Below are 26,128 nucleotides of genomic sequence, written 5' to 3'. Positions count from 1 at the left end.
TTATCAGGGGATCTCAACCCACCTCTGACAAAAGGCCCAGATTAGAGGAAGACTACCCTTCCTCAGATCAAACTTCTATTACCTCAGAACTATCTGAGGACCAGGATTGTGCCTATTCTCCATTCGAAGACTCTAATGCAGAGGAGTCTATTCCCTCGGTCTCCCCCTCTGAGGACTTCTCTTTTGGGGAAAACCTGCATACATTGAGGGAACACTTTCACTGGGAAGGGCCAAGATTACTCAGATTCCAAGAAAAGGCTCAGGGAATTTGTTCTGCTCCCCCAGCATAGGCCTCTGGCTATCCCTCCTGTTTTAGATCTATTGGATGATGTGTACACAGAAGCCAGCCTTAATCCTTATTCTTTGCCTCCAGCTCCTGTTAAACCAGACAGGTATTACCGGGTTCCTGATTCTCACCAGTTCCTATATAAAAGCCATACTGCTGACCCAGAAACTATTTCACAGGGTCCCAAGGGAATTAAGGCCTCTACTGCTAAAAACCCATTACCTTCAGAGAGAGATTCCAGATCTTTAGAAAGGTGGGGAAAAGGTGTACACCTCGCCACTTTAACCATGAGGGCATTAAACTGTCAGTTCCATATGTTAAAGTATCAACAGTTTTTGATATCTCAGCTGAAAAGCAAAATGACACAACCAGAGCAACCAGATTTAAAAGAGTTGCAGGATTTGTTGCATGGTGCAGCGCAAGTGGGTAAACATACCTTGCAGTGTGGTTTTGATGCTTTAGAGGCCTCATGTAGAGCTGCTGTTACGGGGTCTGTTATACGTAGGCATGCTTGGCTCAAAGAACAAACCTTACCAGATCATGTCAAAGCTAAATTATTAGATGCACCTCTTCAAAAAGATGTTTTGTTTGGTGTTAAAGCAGAGGAGGTGCTAAAGAAAATGGAGGAAAAAGCGAAATCAATGCAAACAGTGAAAGATTTCCTGCAGGTACAGCCTCCACGTTTCAGCAGAAACTGGCCTTCAAAAAATTGGTCCTTTCCAGCCACGGACAGACCTCAAAGGGGCAGATACAGGCATCCAAGGGGTAGAGGGCAACCTCAAGGATCTTTCAGAGCCAGACAGTGGCAAGCACCAACCCCAAGAGGTGGAGAAGATAGATCAGTCTTTTAGAAAACAGACACAATGACTTCCCCCTACACCTGTCAAGCAAAGCTTTATTGGCAGCACCTTTGGGCGGAAAACTGACATTATTCTCAAAAAATTGGCATATTGTTACAAAAGACAAATGGATTCTGGACATTAGACAGAGGCTACAGGTTCCACTTTCACACCCTTCCAAAAATGAGAGGCATGCCAAACCTGCCACAAAATCAAAGGGCAGAGGCACAAAAACAAATTTCAGCTCTCATGGACATGAAAGCAATTCAAGAGGTACCTGCAAAAGAACAAGGTCAAGGGTTTTATTCCAGACTATTCCTGGTACCAAGGAAAGGCAAAGATTGGAGACCTATCTTAGACCTATCCATCCTAAACGCATATCTACAGGTGCCAAAAGTCAAGATGCTCACATTACAGCAGCTTCTTCCCATGCTGGGCAAGGAGTCTTGGCTGGTAACATTGGATCTCAAGGAGGCATACCTGCATGTCCCTGTCAGACAAGATTGCAGAAGATATCTCAGATTTCTTGCAGGTTCAACCCATTACCAATTCTCTGCATTGCCCTTTGGCTTATCTACTGCGCCCAGAGTGTTTACGAAATGCTTGGCATCAGTAATCGCCTTCTGCAGACTACAAGGGATACAAATCTACCCATATCTGGACGACTGCCTGATCCAGGCGGACAGCAAGGGCATATTACTGCAGCACCTGGCTTTTGTAATAAAACTGTTGAACTTCCTGGAATACACAGTCAACAACAAGAAATCAAAACTAATACCCTCACAACAAATAATTTTCCTTGATGCCAACTTGGATACAACCACCCAGATGGCCTACCTCACGCCAGACAAGCAAGGGCAACTGTCTCAATACTTCAGAAAAATGGCAACTTACACTAGGCTTACTGCAAGGAAAGTCCTGCAGGCTCTGGAATTCATGGTATCTTGCATCCTACTTATCCCATGTGCAAAGCTGCATATGAGGAAATTTCATTGGTACCTAAAAAACTTGTGGTCTCAACACAGCCACAGCTTGGAAGCAATTATACCACTAATTCCATGCCTTCAAAAGGAATTTGTGGTGGGCTCAAGCTTGCCAAAGAAACACAGGTCTTCCTTTCTGTGTACCGCAAGCAGCTCAAATCATCACAACAGACGCCTCGGACTACGCCTGGGGAGCACACATGACAGATCAGTGCATTCAGGGAAAATGGGCACGAAAAGAGAAGCTCCTTCACATCAACCAAAAGGAAATGCTAGCCATGCAAAAGGCTATTATGACCTTCAAAGACCTACTGCATCCAGGCCAGCTATTGATAAGGACAGACAACACAACAGTGATGTGGTACATAAACAAACAGGGAGGAACTCATTCATGCCCCCTGTGCAGGCAAGCCATGACCCTATGGGACACAGCACTGGAATTGAAAATTCAACTACAGGCACAATTCCTGCCAGGGAAGGAAAACACACTGGCAGACAACCTAAGCAGAAATATGACAGATCCACACGAATGGAAGTTGCATCCTCAAATTTTCACAAAGATAACTTGGGCGTGGGGACAGCCAGACATAGATCTCTTTGCTACCCACAGAAATTGCCAGTTGAAAAAATTTTCTTCAAGGACCTATCATCCACAGGCCTGGAAAGTGGATGCACTTTCCTTCATTTGGGCAACATTGACAGTCTATGCCTTCCTGCCTCTTCCTCTGCTGCCCAAAGTTCTATTAAAAGCCAGAGCAGCGAGGCCGAAAATGATTCTCATTGCTCCAGACTGGCCAAGGCAACACTGGTATCCGCTCCTGAAGAGCCTGACACATTCCCCACCATGGATCCTACCTCTAGTCCCTCATCTGTTGTCCCAGCACAACTACAAAACTCTTCACAGCCATCTCAAAACTCTAAATCTAGCTGCAAAGAGAATTCCTTGATTTCCCAACAGTTTCTCCTCTCCAAGGAGGTGCAGGATGTCATCTTGGAGGCCAGAAGACCTTCTACTAGAAAGGCCTACTCTGCCAAATGGAAACGATTTTGTGCCTGGAATCAAAAGGGACAGAATCCTTTGGTAATAAATATACCTCAAATTTTACAGTACCTAGCTGAGATGTTAAACAATGGACTTTCTTTCTCCTCCATCGAGATCCACGCTTTAGACATTTCTGCACAATACAACACAGATCCTCCTTTATTCTCTCATCTTCTCTTAAGGCAGTTCCTCAAAGGGGCAAAGAATATAAAACCCCCAAGGAAACTACCAGTCCCTGCTTGGGACCTCAACTTTGTATTGGAAAAGCTGACCCTTCCTCCCTTCAAGCCAGCTTCTTCATCAGAGTTACAGTACTTGTCATGGAAAACAGCCTTTCTTCTGGCTGTCACCTCAGCTAGCAGGGTTTCGGAGCTACAGGCCCTCATGGCTGTGCAACCATTCATCATTTTCCATCCGGACAGAGTTTCCTTACGCACCAACCCTACCTTTATGCCAAAGGTAGTATCCAGTGTAGCTTTGAATCAGACTATCCACTTACCTACCTTTTATCCTAATCCACAAAACAAAGGGGAAAGACTGCTACATTCCTTGGACATTCACAGACAACTTCGTTATTTGGACAGGACAACGCCATTCAGGAAATCTGAGCAACTCTTTGTGTCCTATGCTGCAGGTGCTCAAGGAAAGGCTATTTCCAAACAGACAATTTCAAAATGGATAGCCCACTGCATACGCTTTTGTTACTCATTTCATGGAAAATCTGTGCCTGCATGCATCAGATCCCACTCCACCAGAGCCACAGCTACCTCTGCAGCCTTCCTCAGGGGTTCCCTACCAAGCATATTTTGGAAGCAGCCACCTGGAGTTCAGTGCTCACTTTCTCCAAGCACTATCACCTCCCACTATACTCTAAGTCTAGAGCGGGCTTTGCCACAGCAGTCCTGCAGGGCATCCTAGCCCCTCCTAGTTCCACTTAGTACCTACCACCCTTACTTAGCTTTGGGATTCTACCCATCTGTTATGACTGCAGCTGTATGCACGATGAACATAGTACAGTTTTGTATCTACCATAAATGTAGATGTTCGAGTGCTCATACAGCTGCATTCCAGGATGTCCTTCATGGATGCATCTGCAGTCATAACAACTGGGTTGTCCTGTCGTCAGGCAGCCCTTCAGTCGGCCGGATTCCAAAGTCCGGGTCCGGCTTCGGCTGATGTCGCACTTCACCCGACATCATCTCTGTTGGTCTTCGGGTATAAAGGCATCAGCCGACGCCATTTTCCTCTGTCTTTCTTGCCGCGTGGCGCCCGAAGCAGAAGCTGTTCGCAAGTGCCGGTCGGTCGGATCCAGAGATTACTTCTACCGAATACTACTTCGAAGACTTCTAAAGCTAAGTACCCCGTTGGGGACTCTTTCTTGTCTCAGAACAATATGTGGCCAATACCCCTGATGCCTTTGATGTTAACTCAGAACAACTACAGCATCATGCATCCAAACCTAAAAACGTTGCAACTGACTGCATGGAACATCACATAGCAGCAGCTAATCCAGAACTTTCCCAAAGAGTTAAAGACATTATTCTTGAAGCCCGCAGACCTTCAACAAGAAGGAACTATGCAGGAAAATGGAAAAGGTTTGTCATTTGGAGTACTGAAAGAGGAAAAGATGTGTCAAACATAGATATGTCTAACATTCTGGAGTATCTGGCAGAACTTCTACATTCAGGCCTGTCCTACTCCTCCATCAAGATACATGCATCAGCTATATCAGCAGAATACAGCTTTGATCCACCTGTTTTTCACACCCATTACTCAGACAGTTCCTCAGAGGAATCAAGAATGTAAAACCTCCAAGGAAACCACCATTACCAGCTTGGGACTTGAACTTTGTGCTAGAAAAGTTGACACTATCACCCTTTGAGCCAGCAGCAACAGCAGACCTACAGCATCTATCATGGAAAACCGCCTTCCTACTGGCAATAACCTCAGCCAGGAGGGTTTCTGAACTCCAGGCCCTAATGGCAGTACAACCCTTCCTAATCTTCCATCAAGATAGTATCCATGAGGACTAATCCTACATTTATGCCTAAGGTGGTATCCAGAGTGTCTTTAAACCAGGCAATCCACCTACCTACCTTCTTTCCCAACCCACAAAACAGAGGGGAAAGAATACTGCATACCTTGGATGTACATCGACAGCTACGCTACTACCTGGACAGAACAAAAAGTAGCAGAAAAACTGATCAGCTTTTTGTAGCCTATGCAACAGGAAGGGAAGGAAAAGCTATTTCCAATTAGACAATCTCCAAATGGATAGGAAATTGCATACGGTTCTGTTACTCCTTCCATGGAAAACCAATTCCACAGAACATAAGACCTCATTCTACAAGGGCAACAGCCACTACCACAGCCTTTTTTAGGAGTGGCAACCAAAGACATTATTGAGGCTACTTGGACCTCCGTGCATACATTTGCCAAGCATTATAATTTGCCTCTATATTCCAGATCCCGAGCAGGGTTTGCCACTGCTGTACTGCAAGGGATCCTAAACACACCATAATCTAGTTTCTTCCTCCTCCCTAGTTGGCTATGGTATTCTACCCAGTTATGACTGCAGATGCATCCATGAAGGACATAGTACAGTTTTGTACCTACCATAAATGTAGATGTCCGAACTGGATAGCATCTGCAGTCAGGATTACCTCCCTCCTTCCCTCTGTGGTACTCCTAGGGTGTTTACCCTCCTAATAGCTAGCTGGTGGGGAGTCTTTTATGGTGTATTTGTTGTATATATGTACATACATGCTTATTTTTGTGTTTACCACTATCTTTTTGGAAACATTGGCATTTATCCAAAATTTTTAGCCTTCAAGAGGGCTACTGGCATCTGGGGCAAGAAACACTGAGGAAAATGGCGTCGGCTGGTGCCTTTATACCCGAAGACCAACAGAGATGACGTCGGGTGAAGTGCGACATCAGCCGAAGCCGGACCCGGACTTTGGAATCCGGCCGACTGAAGGGCTGCCTGACGACAGGACAACCCAGTTGTTATGACTGCAGATGCTATCCAGTTCGGACATCTACATTTATGGTAGGTACAAAACTGTACTTTTCCCTCCCTCCATCCCCTCTTAGGACAGGCCTTATGACAAACCCTTTTCATATAAACTTTGGGGTACTCTTTTATGGTGTAATTGCTTGCAACTACTGTTTTTGATTCATCAACATTGCATTTTTGCATAACATTGTTTGCCTTCCTTCTGGGGGCACCTGACATCTGGGGCAAGAAAAACTGAAGAAAATGGCGTTGGCTGCCTCTTTTATACCGCTGCCGCACTGATGTCAGGGAGGAAGTGACGACAACCGACGCTGGACCTAGACTTTGGAATTCGGCCGACCGAGGACCTGCCTGACTGCCGGATAAACCCATCTGATGTCCTTCAAGGATGCATCTGCAGTCATAACAAATGGGTTGTCCTGTCGTCAGGCAGCCCTTCGGTCGGCCGGATTCCAAAGTCTGGGTCTGGCCTCGGCTGGTGTCGCACTTCACCCGACGTCATCTCTGCTGGTCTTCGGGTATAAAGGCATCAGCCGATGCCATTTTCCTCAGTCTTTCTTGCCGCGTGGCGCCCGAAGCAGAAGCTGTTCGCAAGTGCCGGTCGGTCAGATCCAGAGATTCCTACTACCGAATACTACTGAAGACTTCCAAAGCTAAGTACCCGTTGGGGACTCTTTCTTGCCTCAGCCGATGTCAGAAAAAGTAAATAACTGTTTAACTTGTGGGAAACAAATACCTCATAAAGATTTCCACTCTTACTGCTTACCTTGTTTAGGCCCAGACCACGTAGCACCCTGTTCGGCCTCTGCTTCCTTCAACCGACCAACGCTTAGGCGTCGGTCGGAGTTTGCTGAACAGTTTTTCGGCTCAGATTTTGCGTACATTATGCCGGATCCTCCGACTACTCAAATTGTTAAAAAAACGCAAAGAAAAAGACCGACACTCACGGTCCGTGGTTTCGCCGAAACCACGGTTAAGCAAACCATGAGTGTCTCGGTTTCGGCGAAACCGAGCAAACGGGTCAATCTTCAGCGAATCCATGACTACTACCGAGGCTCCTGCTACCCTAGTTGAATCGGCCTCTGAAGTTTTGCCTACTAATGTGGTTCCTATTGAATTATCAGACACCATCCCTTTGGATGTCTCTACCCCAGCACGTGGTGCTGCTAGGCCTCCTGCAGCCATGTCTATTAAGGCCTTTGCCAGGGCTAAAGCAGCCAAAACTGCTAAATCAGTGCCTGTTAAGCCCCCCCTCACACAGGCCCAGTTCCAGTTCACAAATGCTTACTCTGGCAGAGGATCTCATCTCTTTAATTAGGGGATCCCAATCTCACCCAGACAGGGCCTCTCAGCCTCCAGAAAAGAGACCTAGAGCAGAGCCCCCAGAGCCAGTGTCCTCTGATGATTCTTCGGATGACTCACATTACAGACCATCCAGAGGCTCCTTTTTCTACTTATGAAGATTCCGGTGCTGAAGAATCTATTCCATCTGCCTCTCCACCAGAGGAATTTTCCTTTGGGGAAATCTTACATGCCATGAGAGAACAATTCCAATGGCAGGGACAAGATTTCTCAGATTCAAGAAAAAGGCTTAGGACCTTTCTACACTTACCACAACATAGGCCCTTAGCTATACCTCCAGTTCTGCCTGTTGTGGATGATGCATTTAATGATGTTTGCACTGCTCCTGATACTTTACCTCCAGCCCCTGCCAAACCAGATAGGTTTTACAGGGTACCAGACACTCATCACCACCTATACAAGGCCCCACTTGCAGATCCTGAGACTATCTCCCAGGGGCCTAAGGCAGTAGCTTCGACCTCAGCAAAAAACCCTCTCCCTTCTGAAAGGTTATCCAGGTCCTTAGAGAGATGGGGGGAAAAAGTTTACACCTCCGCTACTCTCTCAGCTAGAGCTTTGAACTGTCAGTTTCATATGATCCAATACCAAGAGTTTATGCTTGATCAGTTAACTAAGAAACTGTCCTCTGATGACTCCTTAGATAAGAAATATGTTTTAGAAATGGTGAATAACATTCAGCAGGTTAGTAACCATTCTTTAAAATGTGGCTATGATGCACTGGAGGCTTCATTTAGATCAGCCATGACTGGCACAGTTATAAGAAGGCATGCATGGTTGAAAGAACAGGTCTTGCCGGATCATGTTAAAGCAAAGCTGTTAGATGCTCCTATGGATAAGGCCAGTCTATTTGGTACTCCTGCTCAGCAAGTAATGAGGAAAATGGAAGAGAAGGCAAAATCTGTACAAACAGTTAAGGATTTCTTACAGGTTCAGCCCCCAAGGTTTAGCAGGAACTGGCCTTCCAAAAATTGGTCCTTTCCAGACTCCTCAAAATCTCAGGCAGGAATAGGCGTTCCAGAGGCAGAAATCAATCCAGAGGAGGTGCCTACAGAGGACGCCATTGGCAAGGCAATAACCAGCGAGGCACAGACACAACCACTGCCACTGCAACAGGACAATCACAGTGACTTGGCTCTGACACCGCCTACCAGGGAACAAATAGCAGCACCTTTAGGTGGAAAGTGAGCCTTATTTTCAAAAAATTGGCACTATATCACAAAAGACAAGTGGATTTTGCAGACCATAGACCAAGGCTACAGGTTTCACTTCCACACCTTACCAGTAAAAAGAGGAATGCCAAACCTACCCCCAAATCAAAAAACAGAAGCTCTAAAGCAGATAGCTCAATTAACAAAGATGAGAGCTGTGGAAAGAGTACCACTAACAGAACAGGGCAAAGGATTCTACTCCAGACTCTTCCTAGTACCAAGAAAAGAAAAATTGGAGACCTATTCTCGATCTGTCCGTCTTAAATACATTCATCATTGTCCCAAAATTCAAAATGCTGACCCTACAGCAACTTCTTCCCATGCTGGGCAAGGAGTGTTGGCTGGTAACTCTAGATCTCAAGGAGGCATACCTGCACGTCCCCATACCAAATTGCAGAAGATACCTCAGATTTCTTGCAGGATCAGAGCATTATCAATTCTCAGCATTGCCCTTTGGCTTATCTACTGCGCCCAGAGTATTCACAAAATGCCTGGCATCAGTAATCGCTCATTGCAGGCTACAGGGAATCCAAATTTATCCATACCTGGACGACTGCCTGATACAAGCGGACAACAAAAGCAAGCTGACAAAAGACTTACAAAGAGTCATTTGCTTACTACGAGCCCTGGGATACACAGTCACTTTAAAAAAGTCTAGACTGATACCATCCCAAACAAGAACATTCTTGGGTGCGGAATTGGACACAGTAAAACAGATGGCATTCCTAACTGCAGAAAAACAAGAACAACTCCCTCTTTACTTCTTGGCATTAACAAAGCAGAACAAACTAACAGCAAGAAAAGTACTGCAGGCCTTGGGCTTCATGGCATCATGCATAATCCTGGTCCCCCATGCCAGACTGCATATGAGAAAGCTACAGTAGTACCTATAGAATTTATGGTCTCAACACAGGCACAGCTTAGAAACCGAAATCCCACTAATCCCATGCCTGAAACAAGAGTTGCTATGGTGGGCTCAAGCATGCCAGTCAAACCCAGGCTTGCCCTTCCACAACTTTCAAGCAAGCCAAACCATCACAACGGACGCCTCAGACCTAGGCTGGGGGGCACACATGCTGGACAAATGCATACAAGGATTATGGACTCCAGACCAGCTGCACCTGCACATAAATCAAAAAGAAATGCTGGCAGTAAAACTAGCAATCCAGAATTTCAGACCATTCCTCAAATAAGGCCATTTAATGATAAGGACAGACAACACCACAGTCATGTGGTACATCAACAAACAGGGAGGCACTCATTCATACCCTCTATGCAGAATGACTCTGGACCTTTGGGATATGGCTCTGAGCTACAACATCCAGTTACAGGCAATATTTGTACCGGGAAAAGAAAACACCCTAGCAGACATGTTAAGCAGAACTACCTCGGATGCTCACGAATGGATGCTACACCCGGACATCTTCAAGGCCATCATAAAGAAATGGGGAATGCCACAAATAGACCTATTCGCATCCCCACTCAATCACCAGCTCAAAAAATTCTGCACAAGGACATACCACCCACTTGCATGGAAGGTGGACTCTCTATCCTTCAGTTGGAAAGGCCTGACAGCTTATGCATTCCCACCTCTTCCTTTGATGCACAAGGTACTACTGAAAATCAAAGAGGAACGTCCAAGGATAATTCTGATAGCTCCAGATTGGCCAAGACAACACTGGTATCCATTGCTGAGGAGCATGTCTCTGGGGAGAATGTGGACACTACCCCTGATGCCTTTGATGTTAACTCAGAACAACTACATCATCATGCACCCAAACCTAAAAACTCTGCAACTGACTGCCTGGAACATCACATAACAGCAACTAACCCAGATTTATCCCAAAGGGTTAAAGACATTATCCTTGAAGCCCGCAGACCTTCAACAAGAAGGAACTATGCAGGAAAATGGAAAAGGTTTGTCATTTGGAGTACTGAAAGAGGAAAAGATGTGTCAAAGATAGATATTGCTAACATCCTGGAGTACTTGGCAGAGCTTCTCCATACAGGCCTTTCCTATTCCTCCATCAAGATACATGCATCAGCTATTTCTGCAGAATACAGCTTTGATCCCCCTGTCTTCTCACATCCTCTACTCAGGCAGTTCCTGAGAGGAATTAAGAATGTAAAACCTCCTAGGAAACCACCATTACCAGCATGGGACTTGAACTTTGTGCTAGAAAAATTGACACTCCCTCCATTTGAACCAGCAGCAACAGCAGATCTTCAACACCTATCATGGAAAACTGCTTTCCTACTGGCAATTACTTCAGCAAGAAGGGTTTCGGAACTACAGGCTTTAATGGCAGTACAACCCTTCCTAATCTTCCATCAAGATAGTGTCCATGAGAACTAATCCTACATTTATACCTAAGGTGGTATCCAGAGTGTCTCTATACCAGACAATCCACCTGCCTACCTTCTTTCCCAATCCACAGAACAGGGGGGAAAGACTGCTGCATACCTTGGATGTACATAGACAGTTACGCTACTACCTGGACAGAACCAAAGGTAACAGAAAAACTGACCAGCTTTTAGTAGCCTATGCAACAGGAAGGGAAGGAAAAGCAATTTCCAAACAGACAATCTCCAAATGGATAGGAAATTGCATAAGATTCTGTTACTCCTACCATGGAAAACCAATTCCACAGAACATAAGACCTCACTCTACAAGGGCTACAGTCACTACCACAGCTTTCTTACGAGGAGTGGCAACCAAGGACATTATTGAGGCTACTTGGACCTCCGTGCATACATTTGCCAAGCATTATAACTTACCTCTATACTCTAGATCCCGAGCAGGTTTTGCCACTGCTGTATTGCAAGGGATCCTAACTACACCATAATTCTTCTTCCTCCTCCCTAGTTTGGCTATGGTATTCTACCCATTTGTTATGACTGCAGATGCATCCTTGAAGGACATAGTACAGTTTTGTACCTACCATAAATGTAGATGTCCGAACAGGATAGCATCTGCAGTCAGGATTACCTACCCTCCTTCCCCTCTGTGGTATTCCTAGGGTATTTACCCTCCTAATAGCTAGCTGGGGGGGGTCTCTTATGGTGTATTTGTTTGTATATATGTACATACATGCTTATTTTTGTGTTTGCCTACCTTTTTTTTGGAAACATTGGCATTTACCCAAAATTTAGCTTTCCAAGAAGGCAACTGGCATCTGGGGCAAGAAACACTGAGGAAAATGGCGTCGGCTGATGCCTTTATACCCGAAGACCAGCAGAGATGACGTCGGGTGAAGTGCGACACCAGCCGAGGCCATACCCAGACTTTGGAATCCGGCCGACCGAAGGGCTGCCTGACGACAGGACAACCCATTTGTTATGACTGCAGATGCTATCCTGTTCGGACATCTACATTTATGGTAGGTACAAAACTGTACTTTTCTTGAATGGGCACTTTGCTAAAATTTTCTCTGCTGACAGTGTGGTAGCAGTAAGTAGTTCATGACTTTCAAAACAAGCACTTCTCAGTCCTGCGCTTATTTCTGTAAGTAGTAGTGCAGTGGGATGATAAAGCTTCATGTACTGAAGGAAGACATTGCAATGACATTCTATTCCTATGTTGCAGTATTCCACATATGGGTTTACACTTCTTTCGCGTTCGTCTGGCCAGTATTCAAAAATGTTTCAGTCCCTCCTGGTGCTTTGGATGCCTGACATGGCTGACAGGAATGTGGGGCATAAAAGTGGTCTGCATGCACCAGCCCCCCCCCCCCCCAACTCTTCGACTGCCAGTCAGATGCCATGTGTTCCTGCTTAATGCTGACATTGGATAAAATAATTCAGATAAGTACCCCATTTATTAACCTTTCAGTCCTTTATTTAACATTTGTGCATGTCACCCAGGAGGGGTAAGTGTGGCCAGCAAATTTCCCACTGACAAGAACGGTCAGTGCCTTTTTTGCTAAAGAAGGGAAAATTACCACAAAATTTGCTCTATCTGTAAGGTGTTTATCCCTAAAACCCCACGTCGCTGCTTACAGGCCCTTAACCTTTACCTCGAGAACCAGCGCGATAAGCAACTCATGCTAAAGTTGGAATGTGCTTCTGAAGCCCTGACAGAACTGCCTAAGAAAAGTCCTAAAACCAGGCTCCCTTTCCTTCGGCTGCACCTCTGTCTTCTGTACCTCCGCTTGTTGCAGACGTCGGCCTGGTAGAGGAATTGGCTCCCGCCAGCCAGGATAAAGTGGGTTCCCTTGAGGAGGCTGCACAATCCCGAGCTGACAGCATGTCCTTCCAGGATTTACCGATGCCTGCTTCAGATGTCGAGGGGGGACCTGCCTTTCCTGTGGGTTCGTCGGAACATGCCGACCCTGTTCCTGTCTCTGGCTCAAGGTCCTCTCCAGGTAAGACGCCTGTGAGTCTTTTAAAGAAAAAAAAAAAGCAAGCACCTTTCTCCTCTGCTTGAAAGCACCCCAGGCTGGCAAGCTTTCAGCCAGAGTATCTTGAATGCCTTCATGGCCTGACAGCCTACCACTGCTGGGAGCTCTGCTGCAGCCCCCCCCCCCCCCCACACACACACACACACTCCTCAGCCCTAGGCCGCGGACTTCTGCCAGGGAAGAAGAGGAATTCTCTGATTCCTCAGAAGACTCCCTCTCTTACACCACCCAGATCTCCTCTCCTTTGGGGTATGGCTCCTCAGAGGAAGAGTCCATTGACCCTGACTCCCCAGTGGAAGACTTGACCTTTACAGAAACCATTGGGAAAATGAGACCACTTTCAGTGGGAATCCTTTGTCATTACTTAAGTACAAAAGAGGTTTTATGACCTCATACAGATGGACTCCCCCAGTTCCTCTGCAGTTCCACCCATTCTGCCAGCCTTCTTGGATGCCTTCTCATCTGCATCCCTCAATCCTAAATCACAGCCCCTTCTCCTCGCAGACTAGACAAGGCTGTACAACGTGCTTGAAACTGAAAAATTCCTTAAGTGGCCCCCCTGCTGACCCTGCCACTATTTCCATTGCTACTGATAGGCCTACTAAACTTCTCCCTTCCACTACCTTACTTCCTTCTGATAAGGATAGTAAGACTATGGAATGCCTAGGCAAGAAAATTTACATGTCTGCCACTCTGTCCTTCATCGCCACTAACTTCCAGACCCATATAGCCAAATACTCTCTAGTCCTCCTAGAGAAACCCACTAAAGACTTTGCTGACATCCCAGACTGTCCAGCCAAAGCTTGCCTTGCTTCTGTCCTCTCGCCTCCCGGGTGAACAGACATTCCATTAGGTGTAGCTATGATGCAGCAGAGGCTTCCGCTTGGTCGACTGCATCATCCTCTGCCCTTAGAAGGTATGCCTCGCTTCATCTTCAACCTCTGCCTGATGACTTCAGGGTGAAACTCGATGCCCCCCTAGATTTCTCTGCATTATTCGGTGCCAAGGTGGCAGATCTCTTCAAATTTTTACAGCAAAAACGTAAAAAAATGCAAGACCTTAAACACCTCGTTTCTGCCATACCCAAGTTCCATAGGAACTACCCGGCCAAGACTGTTAATCAAAAAACATGCATGGCCGATACCTCCCTCCAGACCTGAGAGACCACCTAGAAAGCAAACTGCCCGGCTAGAGTTCCCCCAGCCCCTAGCCAGCGGACCTACTTTCTGGATAAGGCAGGTAGTGTCTGACTACATGGCAACCTTCCTGAAACCCCCTCATCCCTTGTCTGTCTGTCTGACTCTCACTGTATCCCTGCCTGGTCCCACATTACCACAGACACATTGGTTCTATCCATCATCCAGAATGGCTATTTCATGTCCTGGATCTCCCGTCCGGTAAGAAAGGGTATAGCTCAACCTCCCCAGCAATCAGCTCCACCTCCTAAAACCTGTACTACAATCTTTACTATCCCAAGGCACCATAGAACCAGTGGCTTTGAAAGCAAGAGGGAAAGGATTCTACTCGATTTTTCTGGTACCCAGAAATGAGGGACCATGGAGACCCATCCTGGACCTCTCACTGCTAAACCCGATCCTTGAGGTCCCTACCTTGAGGATGCTTTCTCTTCCCACTGTCTTCCCCCTGCTTCTACCCCACAGGCTCATGGTGACCCTAGATAAAAAGGATGGTTATCTACACAACCCAATAAAGCCCATCTTCAGGAAATACCTGAGATTGTGTTGGCAGGTTCTTCCCACTTTCAATTCTCTGCCTTGCCATTTGGGATTTCCACTGCCCCAAAGGTATTCACAAAATGTCTGGCTCCAGACATTGTTTATTGCAGAACAAAAGGAATCCAAATATTCCCTTAGCTAGATGATCTTTTGATCCAAGTGGGTAATCCAAAGACCCTCCTCCTTCACACTCAGTTTCTTCTGACACTTTTACAGTCTCTAGGGTTTTAGATAAACTTCCCAAAGTCCCATCTGGAGCCCACACAGGACATTGTTTTCCTGGGATGCAGGATTCGCACAGACCTTATGCAGGAGTGGCATCCCTTACAGACTACCTTTAGGCATCAGAACTGACTGCAAGACAATACCTGAGGCTCCTGGGTACATGGCAGCCGCTATACCCATGCTTCCTTTGGCAAGACTGCGCATGAGAAAGCAGCAGTGGTATCTTTGGTCAGGCTGGACTAAGCACTCCCATCCCCTGGAATTCAAGGTCCACCTTCTGCCTTGCCTAAAACAAGAACTTCACTGGTGGCTGTCACAAGTGGCCATGAACCCAGGCCTTCCTCTCCAACCTCCCACACCAACCCAGATCATCCATACAAATGCTTCAGACCTGGGCTGGGGAGCAACTCTAGGCACAAGATAGGTGCAGGGTCTGCAGCAATGCCCACACAACCTAGAGCACATCAATGTCGGGGAAATGAGGGTGATTCTTCTTGCTCTGAAAGCCTTTTCCCCTTACCTGCACGAAGGCCCACTCAAGATTTTCACGGACAACACCACTGTCCTGTGGTATTTCAACAAACAGGGGGGTCACCATATACTACATACTCTGCAGACTGGCCATGTAGGTATGGGAGCTAGCCACTTCCCACGGGATGACCCTACAGGCAGTTTACATCTCTTCCCGTCATAGTGTCCAGGCAGAATCTCTCAGCAGGACCATCACAAAAAAACACGGATGTTTCACAGGGACATCTTCCTGGACCTGGCAACTGATGGAGTGCATCTCAAATAGACCTGTTTGCCTCCTCCATCAACAGACAACTTCCTGGCTATTGCACCAGGACACCAGACCCCAAGGCACTGGCAACAGATGCCTTTCATGGAAGGGGAAATTTCTGTATGCATTCCCCCCTCCCATTGATTCAAGAAGTGCTGCTGAAAATTCAGCAGGGCAACCCAAAAGTCTTGATGGTGACCCCCTATTGGCCAAGACAGCACTGGTTCCCCCTCTTACTACTACTCTCCAAAGGCAATCACCACAATTTACCCCCCCCCCCCCCTCAGTGGACCTACTCACACAGAACAAGGGGTCTCCAATACATCCACAGTGGCAGTCTTTGAACCTCACCCTGTGGCTGATGGGATTCCGATCCCTTTAAGACACCTGTACAACAAAGACTTGCTCAGTGTCCTGCAGGAGGCCAGGAAACCCCATACTAGAAAATATAACTGTACAAGTGGAAAAGATTTTCCTTATGGTGTCACAGAAGACAGCTGGACCCACTGGAAAGCAGCAGCCCTCTGATCCTGTCTTACCTGTGTGAACTCCTGCAGACAGGACTGGCCTACTCTTCTATAAAAGCATACCTGTCCCTCTATCTCTGCCTTTCTCCCCCTGGATCCACCTTTAGTATCCAAATTACTGTCTAAGCTCTTCCTCAAAGTGGTCCTTCATCTTAGACCTCCCCAGAAAACCGACCCATCCTCCATGGGATCTTGACTATTTATTGGAAAAGCTCCCCCTGGCTCACTTCGAGCCATTGGCTAAAGCCTCCTTAAAGTTTTGCACTTTGAAAACTGTCTTATTGGTGGCTTTTACCTCAGCCAGGAGGTCTCAGAGCTACAAGCTCTGATGGCTGACCCACCATTCCTCGGCTTCTATCTGGACAGGGTCTCACTCAGGTTTAACCCCTCCTTCATGCCCACGGTGGTGAACCAGTTCATCCACCTACCGACCTTATGTCATAAACCCTCAGGGGGATAGTGAGAGAGATGTTCTTCGTGTTTCACTGTTGCAGTCATCACATTTGGATTATCTGCCTGCAGGTAGCCTTCAGCCGGCCTGAATACCAGAGCCTTTTCGTTTGAGTTTCAGACCTGAAGTCTTCAAAAAGATAAGTACCCTGTTGGAGATCCTTTTTTCTTGCTCTACCCGATGTCAGAAAAAATGAATAATTGTCTTGCCTGTAGAAAGCAAATAGCTCATAGCGATTTTCATTCTTACTGCGTCTGTTGTTTAGGCCCAGACCACGACGTCCCTCGCTGTTGGTTTTGTGCCTTGTTCAATGCCCAAACTATTCGTCGTCTGGCAATTTTTGTAGGTAAATACTTTCGTTCTCAGTCTCCATACTCCGAAATGGCTTCGTTAACCAATCCGACTACTGATCGTCCAAAAAAAACCTTAAGGATCAAGGCAGACCACATAAGTCCAGAACCGCCGCCAATACTTCCTATAAGCTAGTCTCCAGTCTGCAGGTACTCAGTGAGGCGCTTTCGCAGCCCCTGATACCCACTACTACGGATTTGCAGGCCTCTACTGAAACCCATTCGGAGTCCGGTATGCCGCGAGATGCTTCTATGACTATGGAACCTGCAGATGTCTCTACTTTGGATGGGTCTGGAGATGCTGTGCAGGTACCGGCTTCTAGGGGTGTATTCAGGCCTACCGATTTTCAAATCCAACTGATGACTTTGTTTCAAGCTAAGAATACTAAATTCCTCAGGCCTAAAGCTCTTACTAAGCCTAGAAAACCGATGACCAAAGCGTATTCTCAGGCCCATATGCCTCAAAAACAAATGATTACAATGGCTGAAGACCTTATTACCTTAATTAGGGGAAGCCAGCCTTCCCCCTCTGAGACCTAGAACTGATTTTCTTTCTGATTTTTCTGATCAGGAATCTTATATCTCTATTCCTTTTATCAGGATTTACCTTTATCTACTTATGAGGATTCTGATACTGAGGATTCTATTCTCTCTGCTTCCCCTCCAGAAGATTTTTCTGTTGGTGAATCCTTGCACACTTTTAGTGAGCATTTCCGCTGGGAAAGGCAGTACTATTCTCAGTCCAAAAAGAGACTTAAGGATATTTAAACCTGCCTCAACACAGGCCTTTAGTTATCCCTCCTGTTCTGGAGGTTATAGATGATGTTTTCTTGGAATCCAGCCTTACCCCAGACACTTTGCCTCCAGCCCAGGAAACCTGACTCAAATTCCTTTTCAAGAATCCTACTGCGGATCCAGAAACCATTTTCCAAGGACCAAAAGGCATTGAGGCTACTACTGCCAAAAATCCTACCCCTTCTGATAGGGATTCTAGAGCTTTAGACAGATGGGGTAAGAAGGTATATACTTCTGCTACTTTGGCCATTAGGGCTTTCAATTGCCAGTTTCATATGTTAAAGTTTCAGCAGCATATTATGGGGCTAATTAAACAGAAATGATGTTGATTCCTGACTCTGCTGAACATAAAGAATTACACCATTTAATGCATTATGCTGAACGAGTTGGTAAACTTACTTTGCAATGTAGTTTTGATTTTTTTAGTAGCATCTTGCAGGACTGCTGTCACTGGGTCTGTACTTAGAAGGCATGCTTGGCTTAAGGAGCAAAACTTGCCAGATCATGTTAAATTCTAAATTACTGGATGCTCCCTTAAACCAAGAGCGCCTGTTTGGCAACAGAGCAGTAGTAGTCCTCAAAAGGATGGCGGAAAAAGCTAAATCGATGCAAACTGTTAAAGATTTCCTGCAAGTACAGCCACCTAGATTCAGTAGGCATTGGCCTTCAAAGAGCTGGTCCTTTTCAGTCTCTTCCAGGCCTTCAGTCTAAACCCATGAACATGTAGTCCAAAAGTGAGGAGTGCACCAGGCTGCAAATAAATCTCACCAAATCTTCCACAGTCTGTCCTTTATTAAGACAAACAGGTAAAAAAAGAGACAGGTAAGCGCTTTCGCGTTGGTGTAACGCTTCTTCAGACCTTTAAAGATGTATGAATAATGCATCCCTTTATATACCATAGTACATTGCACCTTAATTGATTAAAGACCACAAGGTGTAATTGATGTAATTAGTGATGCTTACAAATTCAAACAAGTCTGAGTATAAATGTCTTACTAAATTCTACAAAGCTTATGAAAGCACATACAATAGACTTGTGAAAACACACATAAATAAACTCATAAGTTAAAAACACATATGTTAAAACATATATTAAAACATATATTAAAACATATATATTAAATACATAATATAAATGTATAAAATTCAGTGGTTCAAGGGTCTATTGGCTAGAAAGGGTTTGAGGGATATCTTATCATTGAGCCCGTAACAATGGGCTTGTAGCCTAAGAATCCATTTGTTCTCTATCCCTTCTGTGTGGCTTTTAATGTTACCTAGCCTATTAGTTCTTGTTAAAGTCTCAAGGACCATGAATTTAAAACAATGTGAAGATCCTTTATCTAAAACATGTCGTGCTAGGGCATTTGTTGTATTCTGTTTATCAATTGCATAGATGTGTTCTCTTATTCGCTCACGTAATGTCCTATTGGTTTTACCAACATAAGAAAGTGTACATTGTTGGCATTGAGCGAGGTATATAACATCTCTAGTTTTACAACATGCATATCCCTTGAACAAATATTCACGTCCTGTGTGTGGATGTATGAATTTATCAGTTGCAACTATATATTTGCATTGCTTACAAGTTAAACATGCAAAGGTTCCTGTCTTATGTGGAAAAATATTGACCTTGTTAAGGTTTACATAACATAGTCTCCTATCTAGGGACTTCATGTTTCTATAAGATATAGTTGGTCTAGTATCAACTAAGTCTTTTATTTTCTCATCCATCAAGAGTAATTTCCAATTGTCTCCTATAACCTGCCTTACTTGATTATTGATATTAGTATAAGGAATAATCAGTCTGTTTACTGCTGGGGATTGGTTTTGATGTTCAACCCATCATTATCATCTACTCTCCTTAAAACGGAGTGCCCTTACCTACTCTGTGAATATCCCCATGAATTAGTGCTTCATGTACTTCTGTCTCTTTATAGCCCCTTTCTAAAAATTCTTTTTAAGTATAGTCTTCTGTTTATTAAAGGTAGACTCTTGAGTAGTCAATCTAGAGGCCCGTAACATTTGGTTCTTGGGAATGTTTTTGTGTATATGTTTGGGATGCATGCTGCTGCGGTGCAGTAAGTTGTTTTTCCAACATGTCTTCCTAAATAACTCTGTGTCTATGCCATTGGTTCCTTTAGTTAGCTTAACATCCAAAAATACAATCTCCAAAACAGAGTAACTGCATTCAAAATTCAAAAATCAGTAGTGGCATTCAAGTATCTAACAAAGTCTGTTAGTAATGTAACTGATCCCCCCCATACAATACACACATCGTCAACAAATCTACTGTAATGTTTTAAGTGTTGACAGTATAAAGCATGATTAAATACATAAGTGTCTCTCCAATGTGCCAACACCAAATTGGCATAGGTGTTGGCACAAGGGGTCCCCATGGCTACCTTGGTTTGCAAAAAATACTTATTGTCATATAGCAGAACATTGTTCTCAAGAACTAATTCTAGGAGGCTCATCCATTTCATAACATCTGTATTGGCTATGTCATGTGCCAAAAGGAACTGGCACATATTCAATACCAACATCATTTGGTATTGATGTAAATAATGATGTCACATCAAGTGTTACAAGAATGTCATCACTTGAAAACAACTGTGATCTGTTTAAGTCAGATAATTTCTCTAAAAACTGTTGCGTGTCCCTTAAAATATAATTAGTATTGGTCACAATCGGTTTGAACATCTTGTCCAAATAGATGGAAAGTGGTTCTGTGAGCCATCCTTTGCTAGATACAATGGGTCTCAAAGGGGGATTATCTCTGTTTTTATGCACTTTAGGGAGACCCCTAAAAGTAGGAACCAAAGGATTCTCTACCGTAAGATAAACATAGAGTTCCTTGTCTATAGTTTTACATAATAACATATCGTATAGCGTACTATGTACTTCCCTAATTAAATTATTGAGTGCATTCCAGTCAAGGGGAGTGTATGTATCTTTGTCCATCAACATTTCTGATTTTTCTGATCAGGAATCTTATATCTCTATTCCTTTTATCAGGATTTACCTTTATCTACTTATGAGGATTCTGATACTGAGGATTCTATTCTCTCTGCTTCCCCTCCAGAAGATTTTTCTGTTGGTGAATCCTTGCACACTTTTAGTGAGCATTTCCGCTGGGAAAGGCAGTACTATTCTCAGTCCAAAAAGAGACTTAAGGATATTTAAACCTGCCTCAACACAGGCCTTTAGTTATCCCTCCTGTTCTGGAGGTTATAGATGATGTTTTCTTGGAATCCAGCCTTACCCCAGACACTTTGCCTCCAGCGCCCAGGAAACCTGACTCAAATTCCTTTTCAAGAATCCTACTGCGGATCCAGAAACCATTTTCCAAGGACCAAAAGGCATTGAGGCTACTACTGCCAAAAATCCTACCCCTTCTGATAGGGATTCTAGAGCTTTAGACAGATGGGGTAAGAAGGTATATACTTCTGCTACTTTGGCCATTAGGGCTTTCAATTGCCAGTTTCATATGTTAAAGTTTCAGCAGCATATTATGGGGCTAATTAAACAGAAATGATGTTGATTCCTGACTCTGCTGAACATAAAGAATTACACCATTTAATGCATTATGCTGAACGAGTTGGTAAACTTACTTTGCAATGTAGTTTTGATTTTTTTAGTAGCATCTTGCAGGACTGCTGTCACTGGGTCTGTACTTAGAAGGCATGCTTGGCTTAAGGAGCAAAACTTGCCAGATCATGTTAAATTCTAAATTACTGGATGCTCCCTTAAACCAAGAGCGCCTGTTTGGCAACAGAGCAGTAGTAGTCCTCAAAAGGATGGCGGAAAAAGCTAAATCGATGCAAACTGTTAAAGATTTCCTGCAAGTACAGCCACCTAGATTCAGTAGGCATTGGCCTTCGAAGAGCTGGTCCTTTTCAGTCTCTTCCAGGCCTTCAGTCTAAACCCATGAACAGCATACCACCAAGACTTCAGTCTCGGGCTATGCACAGAACTAAGCAGTGGGGGGTCCCCACTTCTACAGCAGGGAGTAGTAAGCCCACCCCCGCCATGGAAAAATGGCACAATGACTTATCCTTAACTCTACCAAGCCTTGCTCAACTACTTGCTCCCTTAGGAAAGCTTGCCCTTCATGCAGAAAACTGGGAACTCATTACCCAAGACAAATGGGTTTTAAACAGTTTCCCTAGGATACAGATTCCACTTCCACTCACTCCCAACCTTGGCGGAGGCCCAAAATCAAGTGCTCTCTCTCCTCATTGTCAGGGCTATTCAACCTGTCCCAGCAGAACAGAGGACAAGGTTTTTATTCAAGGCTGTTCCTGGTTCCCTGAAAGGAAAACTCCTGGCGTCCTATCCTGGACCTTTCTATTCTCAACACCTTTCTAGTGATTCCAAATTCTAACTCTTCAACAGCTTCTTCCTATGCTAGCCAAGGATGCCTGGCTGGCAACTCTAGATTTAAAAGCTTACCTGCACATCCCAATAAGGGAATCCTGCAGAAAATTTCTACGCTTCAGTTCTTTGCACTTCCCTTTGGCTTATCTACTGCGCCCAGGTTATTCAAAAGTGAATAACTCCAGCCATTGCATTTTGCAGGCAAAGAAATATTCAGATTTACCCATACTTGGACGATTGCCTGATTCATGCAGAGAGTCAGGACTTGCATGTTATAGCACCTGGTATTTGTAAAGAGACGTCTAACTTCACTAGGGTAAACCATCAATGAGAAAAAAATCTCACCTGTTACCCTGCCAACAGATTGTATTCCTAGGAGCAAGCTTGAACACAACTTCCCAGATGGCATTCCTCACTGTAGAGAAACAGGTTCATTTGACAACCTACTTCGAAATACTGGCCTCAAAAACCCAGCTGTCTGCAAGGAAAATCCTGCAAGCCCTGGGGTTCATGGCCTCTTACATTCTGTTAATTCCGTATGCAAGACTGCATATGAGGAAACTCCAATGGGTGTCAACATTCTAGGACCTGGAAACAATGATTCCTATCATTCCTTGTCTAAGTGCAGAGTTCCTTTGGTGGGCAGAGACCTGCTACCACAACAAGGGACTCCCTTTCACTCTACCCCCTGCCACCCAAACCCTAACTGACTCATCAGATTATGCATGGGGGGCTCACATGGCAGGGCAGTGCATTCAGGGCAAATGGAACCCAAAACAGATGCACCTGCATATCAGTCAAAAAGAAATGTTAGCTGTACAGAATGCTCTGACAGCCTTCAAAGACCTTATTCTTCCAGGAAAACTATTGGTAAAGACAGACAACACCACAGTTATGTGGTACATAAACAAGCAAGGGGAACCCATCCTACCCACTCTGCAGACTAGCCATGGCTCTGTGGAACACAGCCTTGAGCTACCAAGTGAACCTACAAGCTCAATTCCTGCCAGGCAAAATAATTCACTGGCAGACTACTTAAGCAGAAATCTCATGGACCCACATGAATGGAAACTGGAACCCAAAATATTCAAGCTCTTGAGGAACAAATGGGGTACACCATAGGTAGACCTGTTTGCATCCCCTCAGAACTACCAATTGAACAAATTCTGCACCAGAATTCCCCACAGTCAAGCTTGGAAACTGGATGCCCTGTCATTTGCCTGGGAAAGTCTCTGTTTGCTTTTCCCCCTCTGCCTCTCCTCTCGGTTCTACTGAAGATCAAACAGGATAAGCCAAGGACAATACTAATTGCACCAGACTGGCAATGCCAGCACTGGTACCCCCTTTTGTGTAGTCTGACAGTTACATTGGCACCTGCCTCAGACCCCTTCCCTGCTGTCCCAGTAGGCGGGCCAGATTCTGCACTCAGCTTCAAACCCTGAACCTTGCAGCCTGACTAATTCCCTGAGCTCAACTTCAGCAACCCTCAGTAAGCATGTGCTGGATGTCATTCTTGAGGCAAGGAGGCCTAGTACTAGGAAATCCTATTCAGAAACGGGGCACAACGGTGCCCAGCTTACCTCATATTCCAGATTTAACAGAAATGCTCCACAAGGGCCTGTCTTTCTCTTCAATTAAGATTCATGCCTCTGCCATATCAGCACATTATAATACTGAGCCCACCCCTCTGCTCTCAACCCCTGCTAAAACAATTCCTTAGAGGGGCCAAATATTTGACCCCCCCCCCCCCCCCAGGAGGTCTCCCACTTCAGCCTGGAACCTTAACTTTGTATTGGAAAAAGTCACGCTTCCCCCTTTGAACCAGCTGCTACAGCAAAGTTGAAATTCCTTTCTTGAAAACAGCTTTACTTCTAAGCTGCCTCTTCAGCAAGAAGAGTGTCTGAACTGCGGGCCCTCATGGCAGTGGGAACCCTTCATTATCTTTCATGCGGACAGGGTTTCCCTTAGGACTAACTCATCTTATATGCCCAAGGTGGTGTCTAGTGTGGCTCTAAACCAGTCCATTCATTTGCCTACCTTTTTCCCTAATCCTCAGAATAAAGGGGAAAGGGTACTGCATTCTCTGGACGTACACAGCTTAGATTCTGTTTGGACAGGACTAAGCCTCTCAGAAAATCTGACCATCTGCTAATTAGCTTTGTTCCAGAGGTAGAGGGGACGGCCATTTCAAAGCATACCATTTCCAAATGTATTGCACATTGCATCCATTTCCACAGCTAACACCATGGAAAACCTACCCCACACGGGATAAGAACACATTCCACCAGAGCTGCATCTACCTCTACCACATTTCTCCGAGGAGTCTCTATTGGGGACATCCTGGAAGCTGCAACCTGGAGCTCTGTACATGCTTTCACCAAGCATTACCACCTGCCTATCTTTTCTAAATCCAGAGCTGGATTTGCCACAGCAGTCTTACAGGGCCTTATTGCTAGCCCTAGTGCTCTTTAACTACCTCCACCCTTCCTTAGCTTTGTGACTCAACCCAAATGTGATGACTGCAGCAGTGAAACATGAAGAACAGAGTTGTGTACACCAAACATAAAAGTAGATGTTCAAGTGTATTCACTGCTGCAGTCCTGGATGTTCATCGTGCATATAGCTGCAGTCATTACAGATGGGTTATCCTGCCGTCAGGCGGGTCCTCGGTCGGCCGAATTCCAAAGTCTAGGTCCGGCGTCGGTTGTCGTCGCTTCTTCCCTGACAGTGCGGCAGGGGTATAAAAGAGGCAGCCGACACCATTTTCTTCAGTATTTCTTGCCGCACGGTGCCCGAAGCAGAAGCAGTTCGCAAGTGCCGGTCGGACAGCTCCTGAGATTTACGAAAGTATTTCAGCCGAAGTCTTTTTTAAAGTTAAGTACCCCGTTGGGGAAACTTTTCTTGCCTCAGACCGATGTCAGGCAAAGTTAATAATTGTATTTCTTGTGGGAAGCAAATACCGCATAAGGATTTTCACTCTTTCTGTATACCTTGCTTAGGGGCAGACCACGACGTCTCGGCCTACCGTTTTTGTGCTAGGTTCAACAAGCGCACTATTAAGCGCCTTCATTATTTTGGCAAAAAATGTAATTATATCATGTCGTTGGATACACCGCCAGTTTTAAGCAAAAGACGCAAAGACAAGGACCGACATCCGAGGTCTGCACCGAGTACTGAGACCACGCTTAGGCCGACTACCGGTTCTCAGCGAGTCGCCTACGCAGCCCCTGACTACCGATGAAACTATTTTACCGGTGACTTCAGTACCCAAGGTCGCAGGCTCCTTGTTCTCCATTACCACTGCAGATACCGACGCCACTCTTGGCGAGGAAACTGAAAATTTAGTGAGACCTGCCATTTCTGAAGGCGTCTTCAGGCCTTCCACCTTCTCTTTTAAATCCTCCACTAAATCTAAAGCTGCCATGAAAACTAAAAGACAGGGTCCTCAGACCTCCTCTCAAGGCCCCATGCCTAAAAAACAGATGCTTAAAATGGCTGAGGATTTGATAACTCTCATCAGGGGTTCTCAGCCCCCCCTCTGACAAAAGACCCAGATTAGAGGAAGACTACCCTTCCTCAGACCAGGCTTCTTTTACCTCAGACCATTCTGAGGACCAGGATTATGCCTATTCCCCTTTTGAAGACTCTGATGCTGAGGAGTCTATTCCCTCGGTCCCCCCCCCCCCCAGGACTATTCTTTTGGGGAAACCCTGCATACATTGAGGGAGTACTTTCACTGGGAAGGCC

The 26,128-nt window shown here is 45.3% G+C and overlaps 1 protein-coding gene across 1 annotated transcript in view; it reads left to right on the top strand.

The window, feature by feature from the left end:
* The window catches only part of UBA1 (ubiquitin like modifier activating enzyme 1), a 2,903,587-nt gene that overhangs the window by 1,635,321 nt on the left and 1,242,138 nt on the right, over positions 1-26,128 (top strand). The window contains exons 21-22 of the mRNA XM_044080725.1: positions 961-998; positions 20,855-20,860. Coding sequence (XP_043936660.1) covers positions 961-998; positions 20,855-20,860 — 44 coding nt within the window. The remainder of the gene's footprint in view (positions 1-960; positions 999-20,854; positions 20,861-26,128) is intronic.

This window comes from Protopterus annectens, chromosome 8.part0 (assembly GCF_019279795.1).
Source record: "Protopterus annectens isolate FY-2018-M chromosome 8.part0, PAN1.0, whole genome shotgun sequence".
NCBI lineage: Eukaryota > Metazoa > Chordata > Ceratodontiformes > Protopteridae > Protopterus > Protopterus annectens.
The sequence above is the reverse complement of the archived record's forward strand: the minus strand, read 5'-3'. Positions and strand labels throughout refer to the sequence as shown.